Below are 20,271 nucleotides of genomic sequence, written 5' to 3' on the forward strand. Positions count from 1 at the left end.
CTTCTGTTCTGCAGGCTAAACAGACCCAGGTCTCTCAGCCTTTCCTCATGAGAGGTGCTCCATTCCCTTGATCGTCTTCATAGCCCTCAGCTGGACTCTCTCCAGTAGTTCCCTGTCTTTCTTGAACCAGGGAGCCCAGAACCGAACACAGTACTCTAGATGTGGCCTCACCAGGGCAGAGTAGAAGGGGAGGATAACCTCCCCTCACCTGCTTGCCCCACTCTTTTTAATGCACTCAAGGAGACCTTTGGCCTTCTTGGCCACAAGAGCACATTGCTGGCTCATGGTCAACTTGTCCACCAGGACTCCCAGGTCCCTCTCTGCAGAGCTGCTTTCCAGCAGGTCAGCCCCTAACCTGTACCAGTGCATGGGCTTATTCCTTCCTGGGTGCAGGACCCTGCGCCTGTCTTTGTTGAACTTCATTAGGTTTCTCTCTGCCCAACTCTCCAGCCTGTCCAGGTCTTGCTGTATGGCAGCACAGCCTTCTGGTGTGTCAGCCGCTCCTCCCGGTTTTGTGTCATCAGCAAACTTGCTGAGGGTATACTCTGTCCCCTCATCCAGGTCAGTGGTGAATATGTTGAACAAGACTGGATCCAATACCGATCCCTGGGGAACACCACTAGTTACAGGCCTCCAACTGGACTCTGTGCCGCTGATCACAACCCTCTGAGCTCTGCCGTTCAGCCAGTTCTCAATCCACATCACTGTCCACTCATCTACCCCACACTTCCTAAGCTTACCTATGAGGATGTTATGGGAGATGGTGTCAGAAGCCTCGCTAAAGTTGAGGTGGACAATGTCCACTGCTCTCCCTTCATCCGTTTCCCAGCCAGTCATGCCATCACAGAAAGCAGTCAGGTTGGTCAAGCATGATTTCCCCTTAGTGAATCCACGTTGACCACTCCCAATAACCTTCTCTACAGGGATGCCTGTTCTCCACCTGTTTGTGACTTCACTCCTTCCAAGCTTTGCACCGTTACAGTCACTGGTAAGAGTTGAAACATTCTCAAGTGCAGTTCAGCATTTAGCTGCTGCTGCTGGAAAGTACAAAAACACCAGTCTTCCAGGAAAGGATGGACTGGCTTTCATAGAGAGAAGATATATGTGAAAAGAACTGTGGTGTTTATTTTTGAAAAAATAACAGTTTAAATTTTTCGATGGTGAAGGACTAGGAGGAAGGTTTCTTCCACGTACATTCAGCAGTAACTGCAGTCAAGCTGTTTCTTTAACCAGCACATGCCTTTTCCTTCAGAGGTGATGCAGAATTGAGGCTATCTGGGTATTGGCTAAATGAATGGTAAGGACTCTTCCAAATATTCTTTCTCTGTTAATTGCTGAGTTCAAAATACTTGTGTCTTGAATTGTTATAACGCACTAGTTTTCAGTCTTTCACTGTAGACAGCATCTTATCTTACAACGCCAAGAACAGTTTTCAGCTTTTCTTTAACCAACACTTTTTAAGCCTTCTTTAGAATACAGATAAAAACCATATAGCCATAAGGTGAAAAAATGTTGTTTGTTCTCATGTAATTAGTACAACTTATTTTTCTATATTCTTTCAGAAACATCTGCTTAGCTGTCTCATTATTAATAATAATAATGATAATATTTTCATGTGTTTCTTTGGAAGAGCAAAGTGATTATAATGTGGCCTCACATTTCAGGGTTGGTTTTGTGTTTTTTTTTTTCAGAGGGAATGTTTTCTGATTTAACATCTGTCTAATCTTTTTGTTCAAGTAAAAATGAACTTTTAGCTCACATAAATTACAGAATCTGGAACCGTTTTCTTAAGACACCATTATATAAATATTAGACTGTAATAGTTAGAATAATAGAGTGTAATTTCCCTTTACTTTTTGGTAAGGCATATACTTTGAATTTAAAACTGCTGTTATACTTGAGTGATGCTGAAATAATGAGATTACACTTCTGGGTGAAGATTATGATAAAGTCACGGTGCTCTAAAATGGAAAAAGAAAAGGAATAGTTTTACATTGTTCTTTAGTCTTGGATTAATTTTTCATTTTTTTCACTCTTACATGGGACAAAATATGACTACAGTAATCCATCTGACTATTATTGAGAATTACATACAGTAGGTAGAGTCTTATTAATAACAAGTGTTAAAATGTGTGAATTATTCATATAGTAGTAATACTAATAATGATAATAACAGTCCCTACTCCTTAACATCCCTCTCTGGGAGCTTCTTGGAATCTACCAACAGTTTTTGGCCTGACTGATGAGTTGAATCGGCTCAGGGGGCGTACTGAATGCCACGGCTGTCTCAAACTGGGGAGCCTCTCTCCCCAGCAGAGGTGGCAAGAGGGAGGAGGATCAGGTACAGGGGGAAGGGAGAGGCCGAAGAGGAGGCAGAGAAAGCAAGAGCTTGGGCTTTCAGCAGTGGGGAGCTGTGCCATCGGCTCAGGCTCTCCTGCAACCTCATCCCAAGAGCTCGTGCTGTTCTCATGATCTAAAGCCATGGTTCCCAACCTTTTTTTTGACCTCAGGGTGACTGCCTCTTCTTCCTTGCATCTCTCTCTTGAGCCCTAAGACGTGCAGACCCATCCTCCTATCTTGTGGATTGATTTTCATGGTTAGAGAAAAGTGCAAGTGCTGTACCTCCATTAAAATACATCTCTAAGCAAAATACATTCAATAGCATAAATAATTAAACACTATAAACAAATGACAACTAAAACAGCCTAATAGCGGAGGATGTGGGGCACTTGTACTGCATTAAAATAGATCAGGTCTGAAGTGACTATTATGCTTTGTCAGGCAGAGAGGGATATCAATACTGTGCAACAAGCTCTAATCTCAATACAGCAGACTAAATTCTCCTGCCAAGGACTGTTCCGCTAAGACTGTGTCTCAAGTGGCGTGGGGAAAGTGGAGAAAAATTACATTGAGGGCACTCCTAAACTGCTCTCAAAATATGGCTGTGCCATCTGCAGCTTATCTTGCTGGTAATTTACATTGATGGACATTTGGATGGAAGGTCCCTCCCTGGAGGTGTTCAAGGCCAGGTTGGATGAGGCCTTGAGCAACCTAGTCTAGCAGGAGGTGTCCATGTCCATGGCAGGGGGGTTGGATCTAGATGATCTTCAAGGTCCCTTCCAACATAAACCATTCTGTGATTGTATAATGCTGTGTTTTACTTAATGGCTGGGATCATGTTTGGAACTTGGTAGAATTTTAGGCTGTCCATGCACAGCCCTTCCCCAGCAGGCCAAATTTTAGGCGTGTTGCAAGAAGGTGGAAGAGGAGACAGGGGGAGAAGAAAGATGATAAAAAGATGATGGGTAAAATAAAACAAGGTTTAAGTTAATTCCTTTGTTACATATAGTGCTGTGAGGGGTGTTTTCTAAACGTTTTCAATGAAGCAAGATGTGCTTAATATTTTTTCTGATCTTGAAGTTGACCTGGGAAATTACATCACGTTGAGGCTGAGGTGTCCCTGCAGTGCCTAAGCAGGCGCTCTCCCTTCCTTGCTTTGTCCCGTTACCATCGTTAACGTTTTGAGTGCCACCGTGTGGTGAAATTATGCAATAATGTCTTTTTTAACTTGCAATTTTTTTGATCGGCACCTGTCACCATTTGACAACCTGAAGCATTCCACCCATTGGTGAACTCGTGTTATTAATTAATTATGCACTATTCTTAGGTTTCCTTTCCCTTCTTCAAAATAAGCAGCGGAGGTGGTGCCATTTCCTTTGCGTCTTGCTATGTGGTGTCACCCAACCTTGCAACAGAACAGCCTCAGACTTGTTTGAGGAGATGAGGATCTTTCTGGGTTGATTTATTGGTGCGGTTCTGTTTCTTCACATGACTAGGCTAACGTGAAGTTAGATGTTAGATCCTGCATGTGTCAGTTTGGCGTATTAAAACTCTGTGACAGGAGCCATTACTACAGGAAGATTGTAAATTCCCAATCTGTCAGTATGAAGACAAAGGAAAGAGGATCCTTAGCCACAAGGACATGGACTTTCTGGAGACACCAGTAAAGGGAATCATTAGAGACTATATCTGCTGCACTTCTAACCCCATCGTCAGAGCTGCTTAGGTAGTTTGACAGGCTGAGAGAGTTGGGGCTGTTCAGCCTGGAGAAGAGACGGCTCCGGGGAGACCTTATTGCGGCCTTCCAGTACCTAAAGGGGGCCTACAGGAGAGCTGGGGAGGGACTTTCTACAAGGGCATGTAGTGATAGGACATGGGGGAATGGCTTCAAAGTGGAGGAGGGTAGATTTAGACTAGATGATAAAAGGAGGAAATTTTTCACTTTGAGGGTGGTGAGGCAGTGGCCCAGGTTGCCCAGAGAAGCTGTGGCTGCCCCATCCCTGGAGGTGTTCAAGGCCAGGCTGGATGGGGCTTGGAGCAATGTGGTCTGGTGGGAGGTGTCCCTGCCCATGGCAGGGGGTTTGGAACTCGATGATCTTCAAGGTCCCTTCCAACCTAAGCCATTCTATGATTGTCTTACTGCTAATTTAATACAGTGAAGTTGACACTGCCCTTACTTTATGTTCATCAAAACACCAAGTGTTATTATTTATGTGGTTTTGTTGTTTGATTTTTACACCATTTTTCCCCCCCTCTGATCAGAAGAAACAATTACATGATTTGTATTTATGTACATGATGGGTCAAGATTCACGGGGAGAGGCAGCACTTCATTGGTTGAAAGCCCAACAAAATTTTAGGTATGCAGTCTTTCCAGGACTGATGTTGATAAAAAATCTTCAAAACTAAACATGGATCGAAAAAAAAATTAGTTCCAAGTTTAGCTTATATTATTTACTTAGATAATTTGAGAGATAAAGGAGCTGGTATTTGTGGAACAGAAAGGAAGTGTTGGCAAGAAGAAAGGTGATGATATAACTAACCCCAAGGAGATAGAGAGACATAATTATTGGTTGTGGGAGAAGTATGGAAATGGTAATTTGCCAGTAAAACCGATCTTTTTAGTGAGTCTATAATGTTTAGCATCCAGTAATTATGAGTGTTAAGTTCTCAAGCTTGGGATCAAGACTTAAGAGGTCACAGATACCATGGTTATTTTGTAAAAAAACATCTCCTTTATTCATTTTCTGTAGGAGCACACACTGGTGACCATGTTTGATGTTCTCCCCTGTGATTTATAGAAAAGCATTTAAAATTGTGTCATAGACCATAACTTATACACGTTCACTCCATCTTTTTATTTTGATGAAAGGCGTTCATTATGGATTCACACTGGCAAGTTCTGCGTTCGTGCTCTTGCAGAGTCTAGCTCCAACCAGTGCAGAGTGGTCTGCCCAAGGCTCCCTCCTTCTGCTGAATGTAGGGAAGTTTCTGGGATTATCTGAAAGCAGGGAGCTGTTTGGGTAGCATATGTCAAACAAGGAAGAATACATTCTTTTTGGCAGCATAATTCAGGTAGTTGAGTGGATTGTGGGAAGATATAAAAATATTTGCTCCGATAGACATCCTTTGGCCTAAATAACCGCAGAACACCAGAGCTCTTGGCATAAACCACACAAGAAAAGCACCTAAGTGTTATTGTTCCCATTTTAAGAGGAATTGGGAGATTTAATAAATCACTTTAAGGTCATGTGAAACCCCTAAAAAAAAACTAGGGAGAGGATCCTGGTCCTCCTCTTTAAGCAAAAGAACATCCACTCTCCAACTTGTACACCATGAAAGAAAAGTTGAATTCTGTTTGTGATGGTTTCTCCAGGAAGTTGTCATTTATCCATACTCATGTGTAACCTTATAAACACTGCTAATACACAGATGAGGGCAAAGCTTGATCAGATTTGCCAGTTTTTACTATTCCCTGGGTTCCTCAGGGGATTACAGAAATTATTTCATATTTCATTGATCAAAAGGAAAGAATACAAACATTTCAAGGGAAAAATTGTATAAAAACACATTACAACGCTTTGGACTAACCTTTAAAGGGAGCTCCACAAGGGTTGCCTATTACATAGCAATACATGAAGGGTCTATTACTCTCTAGTAAAGTTGGGGAAAATAGGGTGGAAGAAACAGTATCAAGTGGAAAGACTTTCATGCATTCCTTTCTCATTTGAAACAAACTTCCTCTTTCCCCTTGGAAAGTGCACAGGAAGGTCACAGCTCCCCACTGACACGGAGAGCCTGTGAGAGGCCAGGATCAAGCTCTCCAGGCCCCAAATGTTGTCACAATAAATACTGCATAAGGCTGTGAATAATGGATAAGCACTGACAGGTTTTAAAGCATTTACACTAGGTTTACTGGAGCCTCTTGTTTATCAACCACAGCCAAGTTAAGACTCCTGTGGAACAGGCAAGCCCACTCTCCCCTCTTAGTCACTTTGCAGTTTAATTCCTACCGAGAAGACAGTTTTATCTTAAACAGACAGTGGAGGCTCTCATGGTAGGGCTTTTATCTGTGACTTGTGTAAGGAAAATTAGCTCCTATGATTTAAAAAAAAAAACAAACCACCAATTACTTTGACATCCCTTCAGATCGCAAAAGAAAGCCCTACGTTTTTATACATTAGAAAAGGTTTCTGTATAACCTGCAGTGTATTTCTGCCCTTTAGAAGGGTTGTGCTATTGAAAGGAACTTCCAAAGGAATATGAATTTTGCCTTTGTCATCTTACATGAATTAAACATTCCCCTGCTTCCTCTTAGATCAACTTACAGATACTCGGTTTTCATTCCTGTTTTGTGCTTAGCTTCTAATCACTATTGTAAAATAGTGGAAAAAAAGTTTTAGACCAAAACTCTGCTGTACTATTATGTTTTCCTAAAGCACAGGTCTGTCTGTACAACTCAACTTTGCCCTTAGATGTCACATCAACTTTGAGTGCACATTTGTGGGTTCATTAAATATTAAGTCTAATGGAATCAGCTGCTTTAGTTTACTGGTTTGCAAAGCGAAAGTTTTAGTTTCATTCCTGTGATGTCATTACAGCAGTGTGCTTACTTGATCTTAAGACAGACACACATGGATACATTATATGTCAAACTGTTACTGATCAACTGATATTGATTCACAAATATCTACTCTTCTGAAATCACCACAATTGCTAGGCACAAAATGTAGAATTCCTTAATTACTTGTGACATAGGTAGTGTTTACTAGATGAAAAATACAATCTAAACAACCCACTCTAGAACCTTGATAAAGGATCACTGTATGACTTTTGCATACTAAGAAAGCATATAAATCAGAAGACAAGGACCATACCTTCTGCCTCAAAGGCAGTAGTATTTGATTACATAGTAAAATGAAGAAGGAAAACAAAGGATTAATAAATTCTGTAAAGAAGTAAAAATCATGCAAAGAGGTAGTTCATATGGCTTCTCCTTTTTTTGGTATCCTCTCTGCAACTATAACTAGGAAAAATATTAGGAGGTAAGGGAGACTGCTTTTCAATATCTTGGGAGCAATAGAAAAGTATCTTCGGGAAAGCTGTAGTGCAGGTTACGAGAACAGTCACGTGCCTACTACAGAATTACTATATTAAGGCTGTTGTTACTAAATTTGGTTGTCAAATGAATCCTGGGAAGTATCTATTTTAGCAAATAAATTTTGTTTCCCCAAATATTATAGATAACGTCCTGAAGTTACATAAATCAGACAATAGAATAAAAAAACTTGCAGGTATGCAGATGTTAAACATTTTTATCCCTGCAATTATATATGGCCTTGTATATATGATCATAAGTGGCATTTTTCAGGTTGCCAAAAGTGGATATTCTGTACTTCACTGATTGATGACAAACTACACTGAAATATTTTATATGGATTTATTTCATTATTCCAGTTCAGTCCTCAATGGATTTTATGTATTTCTCATAGGCATCTTCATTCATCAGTTCATCAAGTTCAGCAGGGTTTTCCACAGTCATCTTGATAAGCCAACCTGTAGTTAGGAAATTAAAAAGAAAAACAGTTGCTAATATCCTGCAAGAAAGACTCATTCATGTTACTGCCTCAGAAAAGTACTCCCAGTAGGCATACAAGCCCTGTAACACTGGTAGAATCATCAGGGCTTCTTGTGCAGGCAAAACAACGTTTCAATACTTTAAAAAAAAAAAAAAAAACACACAAAAAATCTGTCATAAGACACAGCTTTTTGAGTCAGACCAGTTGTCTTAATTTAGTACTGTCTCTGACAGTGGCATTAAGGAGACACTGTCTAGAAAGAGTAAAAGAGGCTGACCTCTCACTATCATGAGCTGTTACAAAACCAGAAAAGAGAAACGCGATCAAGAGCAATAGATTTAAATTCAACCACAGTCTATATCTGAAAAGAACACATTGTAGAGCAGCTGTCAGCAAAGACACAACTACAATAATACTTTCATGTTAAATTTTATTGGGCTTGAACTATATTCAATATACTCCATCTAAGTGTCCACACCATTAAACTGGAAGAACTAGGAACTGGAGAGCCATTTGTGATAGCAAGAATCCAGGTGGTGTTCATTATTGAAAGATAAAAATGACATCTTACCATCTTGATAACAAGATTTATTGACAAGCCCTGGATTATCTGCAAGGGCAGCATTAATCTCAGTCACTTCTCCTGAGAGAGGAGAGTAGAGTTCACTAGCAGCTTTCACACTTTCCAAAGCTCCAAACTCATCTGAAAAAGAGTATGATTGAATGCTTTCAAGAGGAAAATACAAAGTGCTTTAGTTTTTTTAGTCAGACATTATGGTGATGACCTAGCCATTGAAGAAGTGTCTTGATCTTGAGCAAGGAAAACTGTCAGAGATTGAAGTCACCAACTTCATGACAATGATCAGCAGTATTACATTTGATGTTTATGCTCCCAAATTATTCCGGGGAACTTGCACAGCCCTAGCTAGCTGGCTGCTACAGAAGGGATGGAAGTTTTTTTACATTTGGCTAATCCTTTGGCTAAAGCCTTACAGCATATATGATATATCAGGTTAGAAGGAACCACATCCAGCTCTTGCTGCAAGAGACCTAAATATACCGTTTATCTAAAATTTAAGCCCTTTTATACATAATTTGGTTACAAAATAGACACAGCTACAATTTTAGGAATCCCAGTTTTCCTTCAGAAACACTATGAAGTGTTATATTTGCACTCACTGGAAAACATGCATTAGTATTCAGAAGCACCACGCGGGAATCGCCCAGCCGCTCTTCCCTTTTTTCTATATTGTAGGCAGTTATGGAAATGGTGCTTGGGGCAGTGTTGGTCAAGAGTAACTCTAAGCCACAAGCAAACAAGACAGAGGCTGGAGGAACACGGAGCCGTCAGAGGAGTAGGTAGGCATCACCACAAGGAATCAGAGAACAACATGTTCTGGGAAAGCCTGGAATCAGACTAAGGCCAGAACGGGTAGAAAAGAGAAGAACTAAATGGAAATGAAATTCCTTCAGAGAAAACAAAACAAGTTGGTTAATTAAAACCCTAACCAGAAAGACCTTTTGTCTAACATTCACCATTCAATGCAGTGTAATAGATTTGGCCAAAACAGTTTGATATGGACATATTCCACAAGAAGGATGGAAAAAGAAAGGCCTCCGACTTTACCTCAGTAAATCTCCATTCTTTTTCTGCAGCATCTGAAGCTAATGACAATCTTTTCTTCATATACTAGTAAGAGAGCTCTCTCTGTAAATACAGGAATAGGCCTTTCCTTTCTACTTGTTAATGCTCACTCTTCTTTAACATGGAAAATTATGTAACTGAACAATTAATGTAACAATGAGCAAAAACCTGTGATTACAGTTGATACCCAAAAATTACTGGGTCTGTATATTCACAGAAAAATTGGAGCTTGATATGAATTAGATGTTTCACATCGTGCAATTCGTGAAATACATAACCGTAGAAATACATATAAGCCAGCCTAAACACTAACAAGTCCAAATCAAAGCATAAATATTTTAAAAACAGAAAATAGATAAAAGTATTACAAAAGATACTTCAAATATTTGATTTTTAAATAAATGTTTTCACAGTTTAATGAGCAGTTACTTTCTGCTACCATGCATGGCCTGACAGTGAGAACTGGAAATTAAAGCTGTCTCTTGGGGAAGGGAGAGCAGGATGAGTAGAATAATTACTTCATTAGAAATGACAGCTGAAACTTACCATGTTTACTCAATTTTGTCCCAATTTCTGGAAGACTACAGTAAACAACGTCTCCTAATGCTTCCTTAAAAGAAAAAACAAAAGCATCAAAGCATACATTAAAGAAACTATACATAGGAGAGATCTGATACAGTAACTCTAGAATCTGCGTGTAAGTAATCTCTGTCTAGAAATTTAGTTCTCATTATTTAAGGACTGCATATTTTTCACTTTTTCTTTTTAAACATTTAACTTAAAAACAGTTTTGTTATCATGCCCCAAATGCCAAATTACTGTTTATCTATTACAGTGTTAATAACCCTCAGGCTGAGTTACAAGGCTTATATACAGATTTCTTTCAGTAGAAAGAGAAACAACATCTGCTGATCTTCTTAGCATCAGCTAGATTAACAACTGTTTTAAAGGACAAAGTTCCCAATGATTTCAGGGAATTATCTTTTCGTTACAAAGCACAGAGGATTTACTTCCAGTGCAATTTGAAGTAAAATGCAATCATTCCTCCCCAGAGACAGGGACAACTGAAGACCTGTTAGCATAGTTTGTCCTTACTGACCTAATAAGGAGCCTTATCAACATAAGAATTGGCTCAACCAGAACAGGCTTCTGCCTCTTCACTGACAAAGGTACTCTATCTCACAAAAGATTAGGGATTTTACAGAGTATTAGTGTTATTTACAGAAAACTGCAATTACAGGAAACGCTGCTTGTCCTAAGAAACATTAATTACATTTCACTGATAGCTTCTCATGTTAGATTTTCTTAATTTTCACATGCAATGAATCTCTATGCTGAATTTGCCTGTCACTATTCCAAATCAAGTACTTGCATGAGAACAAAACAACAGAAAAAAATCCAAAGGAATTCCTATCCTAGAGTACAAAATATATTCCACATTGTACTTCTGTTCACAATTGTTCTTTAGCCAGAGGGATTGCACCACATTCATGTTCAAGGGAAATTTGGCCCGAAAAGCACATGATATCCCCTTCACATAGCCACAAACTCCTCAGGACTATAAGAACTGAAGTAACAAAGGTTTTAAAATTCTGCTAAATCATTACATTTCTCATTGAGTTCAGCTCTCCATAGACTCAACCTGAATTGACTAAGAATTTATCAGAATGCTGAAGCAGCATTCACTTCACAAATAAAGTGATAGATCCAAGTCCAAAAATCACACTCAGTGTATAGAATATGCAATCTGAACAATAAAAACCAGTAACTGTCCAAAGAACAAGGACAAGAGCAGGTACGCATAAATAAATATTGCAGACTTGGGTAAGAGGGAAGAGATCGATACCTGTGCAAAATTGCTGATTCCTACTGTTCCAATGCCATTTTCAACTGATATCCATTCATGCTTGTCTGTGAATTTGCGGGCTAAAATGAAACAAACTTGATATTTCAGAAGTAAGTGACATTTTGCTCACTTAAATACAGTGACACATTTGCAGGCTTAAAATTGGGGTTTTTTAAACTGAGATCGTTTTGATCATTTTTATTGGAAAATACTTTAAACACACATGCAATTTACAGAAACATTTTGTTCTGCTCATGACATGTTTAACGACACAGTAGAAGCTCACTAGGTGTTCTGCTGAGTACAGGATAAAGTACAGGAGCAAAAGTAGTATTTCAAACAGAAGTATAAATCTAAAACATATATGTGTACTTTACCCATAGCTATGCATTTCTATGATAGCTTAGGGGCTTTTCAAGCATATTTAGTGTTTGTTTCTGACAACCATTTTATTATTCCTGGGAAGGCCAGTGCTAATTACCCATTAGGAACAGCGTCAGCATTACAGCATCTTTCAAAGTGCTGAAATAGAGTCACCAGTTGAAGTTAAAAAGTTGCAACCTAGCTAGTTTAAGTGGCCAATTCCCTTCCCTCTCCTCCCCCGACATTTCCTATAGAGTCTATTTCTCCCCGTTTAAGGTTTGTCACAGATCTATGTAAAATTAAGACAAATTAATACAGGGCAAACTAATAAGGCGGACTCATACAGGCAACCGTTACTTAAGAGAATTTGCGCTCTGTTAGTACTGTTACTGCGAGAAGAACACGGTAGTTATTCTGTATAGTTTTAAAATAAGCATATTTAAGACCCTATTAAGTCTTTTCACAGCAATCTTGCAATTCTACATATATTTTAGATCTGTAAGATTCAGGGCAGGTTGCACTAACTTTTATTGGAAGCAATTCTTTTTATAAAGTCATATGGAGAAACTTCAAAAGAAGTGATCGAAACAGGCAACATTTTCCCTGCTAACATTTTACTTGGAACTTTTCTTACTATGAGCATTTTCAGCCTGCTTTGTGTGTTTTCTCACTTCCATAGTCTCCCCATAGAAACTCCCCCCCCCCCTTTTTTTTTTTAAATTAATTTATTTTTAATTTTCACTTATAGCACCTATCCAATCAGGCAAGGGATGTCGCAGAACCTGGAGAAGCTAACTTCTTAAACAGAGCTCCCTGTGTGACTAGTGCCAGAGTAGTAACAGCTGGACCTTCCTTTTGAGGTTAAAATTCTCCTCTCAGGCTCTTCCTCTAGGCTGGACTCATTACACTTGCTAGAGAAACTATACTTCTGCAAATCCTTGCATATTTTCTAAACTTGTACATGAAGGAAAACATAAGTTCTCACTGTAGACCTGCTAAAAATCTTTCCACTGTAAGTCATTCATATTTTAAGCTGTTTCAATTGTAGCAATCCTCTTATTTATGTCTGAACACGTGCAAGAGAAGTAAGTCCCAGATAAAATGGTTTGTCTCTGAAGACGGCCTAAGTTTTATAGACCTCAGTTGAGCAACACATGTTTTTGCAAGTACATTACATGAAAAATTACGTGTAAAATGCAAATATGAAGTATTCTCCCATGAATTATCATTCAAAAAACCCAGAGAATTTCTACCTACATAAATTTCTCAGGACACATTCTAATGAACAGAAGAAATCAAATGTCTTAAATCATTTTAGGTCAAGACATTAAACCTGTGGGTAATAGGAACTTCATTGGAAATGAGTAATGAGCCATAAGAATGGAGAAAGACATAGAATCTCAAATCCAAGCTGAACATTTGTGACATTACACATCACAAAGAAGCCAACCAATACCTTTTTATGTAGGATAATAATATTGTATAAAATTTGTTTGTAAAGCAAGGTTAAAAAAAAGAGAGAGAAAAACAGAAGGCTTCATGATCAGCTTGGAACACAGCAGTAAAGTGTTCTCAAAAGTCAGAAGAGCACATAAGCTTTTGGGGGGGTGGAGGTAAAAAATGAAAAATTCTAACCATGTAACAGAAACCACTGCAAATAAAGTAAAGGTCAAATTAAAAAGAGTTAATAAGTAATCTCAAAATTTGAACTTTGAACTTATGTGTTCAGCCCATTAAATAAATCAAATTAAACGAATATGAAGTGTCAGAGCATATAAAATCTCTTCTTTTTCAGAAGAGTAGCTAAATTTACTCCAGCTTCATTCATTTCAACATGACTTTGATTTCAGCTTAACTAGCACATTCTGAATTCAGACTTTCATTTAGTTTAGCCTGCCTCTATTAAATATTTCATAAATATATACCTGAAGAATGAAGAAAAACTCACACCTCCACAAAGAGGCATACAAATTTTTTCCTCTCTGCCTAAAACAAAAGCATAATTTATGTTATTCCTTCAAGTTATATCTATAGAAAAACAATGGGTATATTAAACAATTAGAAATGTGAAAAAAAGCTTAGATTTTTGGCTCACTTAAATTTACAAATAATGACTAATAAATGTTATTTCTTTCACTTGTAGCAGAATGCAGTTGGATAGGTTAAAAGACTATCTGGAAGGAAGTTTATTGACCTCTTAGTGGCAGTCATTACTTTTACAGCATGTTCTCCTCCTCTTTATCTTTTCGACATGTGTTCTAAGGTACCACAGATTTTGTTTTTGAGACTTCTGTGGCTAACTTTCATTCAAAGAGAGCTCCAAGACCAGCAGATACTTTCAGAATTAACCACATTAAGCACAAAACCAACACCGATGTGCAAGTCCATCTCCCGCCATACCTCCTGGGTGGCCGTATTACCCAGCGGCTGGCCAGACCACGCCAAGCTCCCTGAGCACGAACAGGTCCTGGGAACGTGGCATCCCACCCCAGCCCAGCTGCTGGGGCTACTGCCCGTCCCCATGACCTGCTCCTGCTGCTCATCCTCCTCCCAGTTACCAAAGGATAAAAAAAGCAGGTAGCGGATGGTGCCTGTTCAGCATGACTACCCCAAACTTGACTTTTTCATCATGTTTGTGTTCTCCACTCTTGGCCCGCTTGGCGAAGCCTGGGCCAGAAGGGGCCTGGGCCACTTTGCTAAAAATCTGTAGCATCTAGAGGAAGTTAAAAGTTTTCTGCCAGTTAAATGGGGGTGGACCAGCTCCTCACGGGAGGAGGCGGCGGGAGAGGGCCGGCTCCAGGACACGGGGCAGGTGGAGACCGCGCTGCCAAGGCCGGTCAGGCACCGCTCGCCCCCCTACAGCCGTCAGCCCTTCAGCCATCTTGCCAGGCTTTGCCCCGGTCCCCTCCACGGCCACCCCGGCGCCAGCGGCCGGCGACCACTCGCCCGGGGCCAGCGCCACATCCCGCTCCGCCCGGCGGCGGGGGGGGGGGACAGCTGGGGCACACGGCGGCGGCCCCACCACCCACCGCGCCTGCACACCGGGCAGGCCGAGCTTTACACACCGAGTCCGGCGGCCGCCTCAGCCCTCCCAGCCGGGAGCCCTGACAGAGGGGGCGCCTACTCCCGCCGCCGCCGCCCCCCGGCCGCCACTCACCGGACAGCACCAGCGAGCTGGTGGCCAACCTCCGGGCCGCGGGCACCCGCAGCGGGGACGACGACGGCGGCGAGAAACGCGGGCAACGCGGCGCCAGCACCGGCCCGACCCGCCGCAGCGCTCGCCACGCCATCTTTGTCGGGGGCGGGCGGGGGGCGGCGCCGCGCGGAGCTCCCGCCCGGCGCGGGGGCGGCCGTTACCGGCGGCCGTTAGGGCGCGCGGGAGTAGGCGGCTGCCGTTTGTGGCGGGGATTCGCCGCCTCTGAGGGGGCGGCCGGCAGCCGGGGGGCGAAGCGGCTCCGTGTGTACCCCCCCCCCCCCCCCGCCCCGCCGTGCCTGGGGCGGGAGCAGCGGCGGAGCCCGGGGGAGGAGGGCGATGCGAGGGGGTCGCCATCTTTCCGTGGGGCCCGCTGGGCGTAAAGCGAGTGGTTTTAGCCAAACGGTGCAACAAACGCTCAGTGTTTATTAAAATACAGATGCAAAGGCTACAGGAAGTACGCGTGGGACACTTTCTCTTAGGTTTAGCATGATTTCTTAGCTAATAGCAAAAAGTTTATTGGTTGAACGCCACAGCATTTCAGTCAGAAGCCACGATAACCTAAGCCACTGCAGCTGACAGTGAACAAGTGAAGCTTTTTGCCCACAAACAAAGCGACTTTTCATTGTGGTTATCATCTAATTGTTGACAGGTTCTTCCAGTTGATCGTTAGTGACCGGCTTCTCTTCCTTCTTGCATTTAATCCCGAAGAAACTGAAAAGTTTCATTAGCATTAGATCAACAATCTCCTCTTCTTCTGAAGCCTAAAATAACGAGAAGTAAGTTACTTGGATGCACAGGCCAGAAGCAGATACAGTCTCTGCTGAAGCCAGAGGAAGTCACAAGAGAAAATCTCTACTTGAGGTGAAATAACCCAACTTTCACTCAACGGAGCAACAAGGCTTTCGACAGCAGAGCATAGGTAACCGCCAAAGCAAAACATCACACAAATGTATTTATCAAGACAAAAGTCCCAGCTGGGTGTGGGTGAGCATGTCCATTACAGAAGAACTTTTGGCTCTGTCAAAGGCCATGGAAATCTTGCTACAGGAGCCTGGAGTTCACTTGCCAGCTACCATACAGCTGGTGGTACATACAGCGAGCCACCCACTGTGTCTAGATGAAGCAAATGAGAAAAACTAAATATGTCTTGCTTTCTATTGACCATATCCTTTGTTTTCATCTCCCTTGACTTTATTTAAAACATAGAGGAATTTTGGACAGTACTAGAGTAGTAAGCTGGAATTTACACCATGCTATCAATAGCTTGAATTGGTCAAGCACTCACAGTGACATTTTTGAAAGGAGTGTAAAATCCTCATGGACTTTAGTCACCGTTTTGACGCTGATTTCAATGGCGCTGGGGCACAAGTCTAAGGCTTTTGGTGGATTTAGTATGTGAACAGAAGGCTACAAATCAGATCTTGGACTAAATCTGAAGAGGGACTTGTCTGAACAGGAATGGACAGCATAAGTCTGGAAAATCTAAGTGTGTTTTATGAGTAAATGTTGACTTCCTAGGAGTTGGACTGAATTTATATGGGTTTCAACTGATGGTAAAATACCTAAATTGTGAGTAAGCACTGCACAATAAATGTTAAAAACGGCAGGAGAGCTTAGATGAACACACCTGGTAGTGCTTCTGCTCCTCACTAAAAGCAACCAGAATCACCGAAATGAACAGATTCAGTACCACAAATGTCATGAAAATTATGCAGGATCCAATTAAGAAGGAGCCTAAAATTGGATTGTAGTCCAAGACCTGCAGTATTAATAAGGTAAGACATCATATTTTGGTTGTATAAAAAAAATCAAACCCAAAAAACTGTACATACATGCAGTTAAGACACAATAATGAGTTTGTCTCTGAAAATCCCTGTGGCTAATAAATTTTGCTATCTATATTATACATATATATTTAAAATTTTTCTTCTTTACTCACTTTCCTATGTTGATATGACGTAGTACAAAGATGATAGAATATTTTATATGTACGATATATTAATATGGGCGATGTTTGGGGTTTCTTAAGTGTTTGCATTTAACTGTAAGGGTATGAAAGTTTCTTGTGAAAGCTGACAAGCCTGTCCTGTTTATCCACAGGACAGCTGAAGCTCCATCATGCCTCAGCTTTCAAGTATAGATGAAATCTCTGTATGCTTTTATTTAGTAGATTCTTCGCAAAGAAGCCCAGTCAGACACGTCATGGACACATACCAATGAAGGGTTGTGTAAAAATCCCAAAAGCTAATTTTCATGTAAGCTATAATGTAGGAATATATTTTCATGATTAACAACGTGAGTGGGATGTAGATGTGAAAAAAATTGTGCCCAATTACTGATTTTCAAAGCCACCCATACCCTGTTGGATCCATGGTCTAAAAACATCCACCAAGGAGGACTTCACAGTCAGAGATGTCGGAGAACTAGCTTAATTCACAAACAGCTGCTCAAAGGAGATTGTAATATTTGGAAGAACTTAATGAAAAAGTCAAGAATAAGAAAAACAAATGTAATGTAAAGTTCCCTTGTGGAAGGACTTGCCTTTCTTGGGAAGCTGATGGGTGTGTGTTCAGAACAAATGCAGGGCATTGCTCACATTTCTGTCTGTAGCTTTCTAAAGAAATTGCTCCAAACATTCTGTAACCAGTAAGTAACATATCTAGTTAAAATGTGGGCACCTTTCTCCATGGAAGGTTCATTATGGGTCTACTGATGGTCAAAATGGGATATATTTCTCTTGTCTTTTTCTTGATGAGAAAAGGTGGCTGCTTTAGGAGGCTGTGGGGCTTGCAAATTAGATTACTGTCTAGCACTAATTGAAAGTCTTTCTATTTGCTGAGTCAAAGCACATTTGATAGCTGAGATGCTAATTATACAGTGATAAACTTCTCAAAATTAGGGGTAATACCTCCTCATAGTTGAAGATTCCTAGCTGAAGACTGACCATGGTCTCTGCTGAATCAAAGAGAGTTTTGTAAGAGTAGAGCTTCCAGCCAAATATCAAGTTTGTCTGCAGAGGGAAGAAGGCAAATCTTGTGTCATGATCAGAGCCCTCGCTGCAAAATCAGCTAATGACCGCTGTATTCAGAGAAAGTCCTCCTAGCTTGTTATCAGAGCCATTAAGCTTCTTTTGTGTTCTTTTTTGTTGTTGTTGTTTATGAACAGGGGAAACACCAAACCAGGTTACAGAAGAAGACTAACCTAGAGCTAAGAACTGGATTCAAACTTTCTGAATGTGTTTAGCTGTAAGACTTTTTACCGTGGATATGAGAATGTCTTATATCTGCTCAGCTTGCCACTAGATATGTAAAAAATGTGCAGATACATGACAAAATCATGAAAGTAACTTAGCCCACCTCCAAGAAGCAGATTTATCCCTGCGTAATTGTTCAAATTAATCACAGTCACAAACAATGGCCTTTCAGTGCACAAATAGGCAACCTCGTCCTTGTTTGCGCTTAGTAACCAAGATGCTGTTTTCTTCATTTATATCTTGTGGGCCTACTGTGTCTGATTTAAATGGGGTCTGCTGCAGTCTCACCTTTTTATCCATCCCTCTGCCTCTTTCTTTCACAACTCCATCACTTGCATGATGTGACAAGAGGCTGGGTCATGGAACTGAGCTGATCACTTATTTTACCTGTTAAGTTTGTGGCCACACCAGTGCCTAAAACTACTCAGTTGCTAGTGTGTCAGTGCTGGAGGGAGAGATGAGAAACGTGAAATCAGGCAGTGTCAGACTGCAGCAGGTCCCGTTTGTCACAGGACTGCCCTTTACAGAACAGTTTGTATTTGGCTCAGATGTTTTCCACTTTTTCACTGATTTTGCAATAGAGATGTGCTGAATTTCCCACATCACACTGCCAGAAGTTTTACACAAAGCATTTCAGCTAAAACAGTAAATATACATAAGACATAGACATATGTAGTCCAATAATTCTTTAATCTCATTAGAATGAAAATATAATTTTATTTGCATAATAACTATTCCTATAATAGGCAGAAAAATAATTATTTCCCACTTAAAAACTATCCAAACAGAAAAAGGCACTTGCTGCACTCTCCCCAATTTAAGCTTTGTCCAGAAAATGATTTTTCCTGTACTTTGTTCTTTGTTACACCTATTACACATAGATAATCCATTTTTTCATCTCAGTGTTTGATTTTTGTACTAAAATTCAGTTTGCAAAGAACAGTGGGTATTTTAACTTCTCTTTCACTTCTACTGAAGAACTGGGCTCCAAGCTGCTAACCTAAGATTTAGATAGGCAGCTTTATTCAGTTTTGTATTTCAAAGCTATACTGCTTTCAGCATTCAGAAATAATTCATTTAACCTGACAGTACCTAGATGCAGACCACAGACAACAAACACCACAGCAGTACTCACAGCAATGGAATAGGCAAGGAACATGATTGCAATGACAGTGATGAATCCAGAGATATCACCCCATGCCCTCCTTAGAGTTGAAGTGATCATGTTTAGTTTAGGGTTGAGCCTCAGGAGATGCCACAGTTTCACTGTGGAGAGGAGCACTAGGAACGCAATCAGGTAGCCAAGAACTGCATCAGCTCTTGCTGTTTCATTAAAGCTCACCCAACTGTTAGAAAAAAAAGAAAAGATGTAATAGACCATGCACACAGAAGCCTTTGAAGTGCATAAACAAATATGCTGGAAAAGCCAGTCACTGGGTCCTTGTTTTCAGTGGAGAGCTGACTTGAGTTCCTGCTTGAATGTTCCTGTCTGTACTTCCTGTTGCGTGCACACAAAAAGCTCAATTGTACATGGCAGATGGGTTTTTTGACAGCATTAGCTGAGAGAGGGTCTAGGCTGTAGCCCAAATGCTGTTCATTTTTAGCAAGTCACAGTTTGAAGGCAGGTAATGCAAACTTACTATCAAATTCTGGCCCTTAGAAAGGAAGACAGGTTCTTCTGTGTATGCCTGGTTGAGAGGATGAGGTTACTGGTGCTGTGCAGCTAGCAGGATGCACTGGCTGTGAGAGGATTAGCTAATTTCCAACAAGCTATGTGAGAGGGTGCTGTAAGGAATGAAGTAAAAGTTTGGAGGTCAGAACTGTGATCTCTGACTGAGGCAAGTCAAGTCTTAATGTTAGCTGAAAAAAAGCTCAAACCAGGACAGTAATACGTATATTTACTTTTTATAAAGGTAGCACATTGTTTGTACTTAGAATTCTGTTTACAACAGAGTTGACCACAAAAAGCTTTTATAAATTGTGTATGCCAATATGGCACATGACATATACCTGTGTGATAGATGCATGCTGCATTAGCAAGACTGTAACT

General features: G+C 40.7%; 2 protein-coding genes across 2 annotated transcripts in view; both read right to left on the bottom strand.

Annotated features, from left to right (window-relative positions):
- Positions 1-7,202: 7,202 nt before the first annotated feature.
- Positions 7,203-15,081, bottom strand: GCSH (glycine cleavage system protein H). The gene is made up of 5 exons (XM_082489420.1): positions 14,930-15,081; positions 11,410-11,489; positions 10,110-10,173; positions 8,490-8,621; positions 7,203-7,895 (listed from the first exon to the last, which is right to left on the bottom strand). The coding sequence occupies exons 1-5, from the start codon at positions 15,060-15,062 to the stop codon at positions 7,798-7,800; spliced, it is 507 nt and encodes a 168-aa protein (XP_082345546.1). The 5' UTR covers positions 15,063-15,081; the 3' UTR covers positions 7,203-7,797.
- Positions 15,082-15,603: 522 nt separating this feature from the next.
- Positions 15,604-20,271, bottom strand: part of LOC309676958 (polycystin-1-like protein 2) — a gene marked incomplete at both ends in the record, with an annotated part of 41,901 nt that continues 37,233 nt past the window's right edge. Inside the window, 4 exons of the mRNA XM_082489624.1 lie at positions 15,604-15,729; positions 16,596-16,727; positions 17,877-17,978; positions 19,357-19,567. Coding sequence (XP_082345750.1) covers positions 15,604-15,729; positions 16,596-16,727; positions 17,877-17,978; positions 19,357-19,567 — 571 coding nt within the window. The remainder of the gene's footprint in view (positions 15,730-16,595; positions 16,728-17,876; positions 17,979-19,356; positions 19,568-20,271) is intronic.

This window comes from Vanellus vanellus, assembly GCF_965231255.1.
Source record: "Vanellus vanellus genome assembly, chromosome: 12".
NCBI lineage: Eukaryota > Metazoa > Chordata > Aves > Charadriiformes > Charadriidae > Vanellus > Vanellus vanellus.

Coding starts and splice junctions, on each gene's coding strand:
- GCSH (XM_082489420.1), bottom strand. CDS start 15,062: ATGGCGTGGCGAGCGCTGCGGCGGGTCGGGCCGGTGCTGGCGCCGCGT. Junction 8,622..10,109: donor GACAAAATTGAGTAAACATG/GTAAGTTTCAGC, acceptor ACTCTTTTTCAG/ATGAGTTTGGAGCTTTGGAA. Junction 7,896..8,489: donor TAAATCTTGTTATCAAGATG/GTAAGATGTCAT, acceptor TCCTAACTACAG/GTTGGCTTATCAAGATGACT.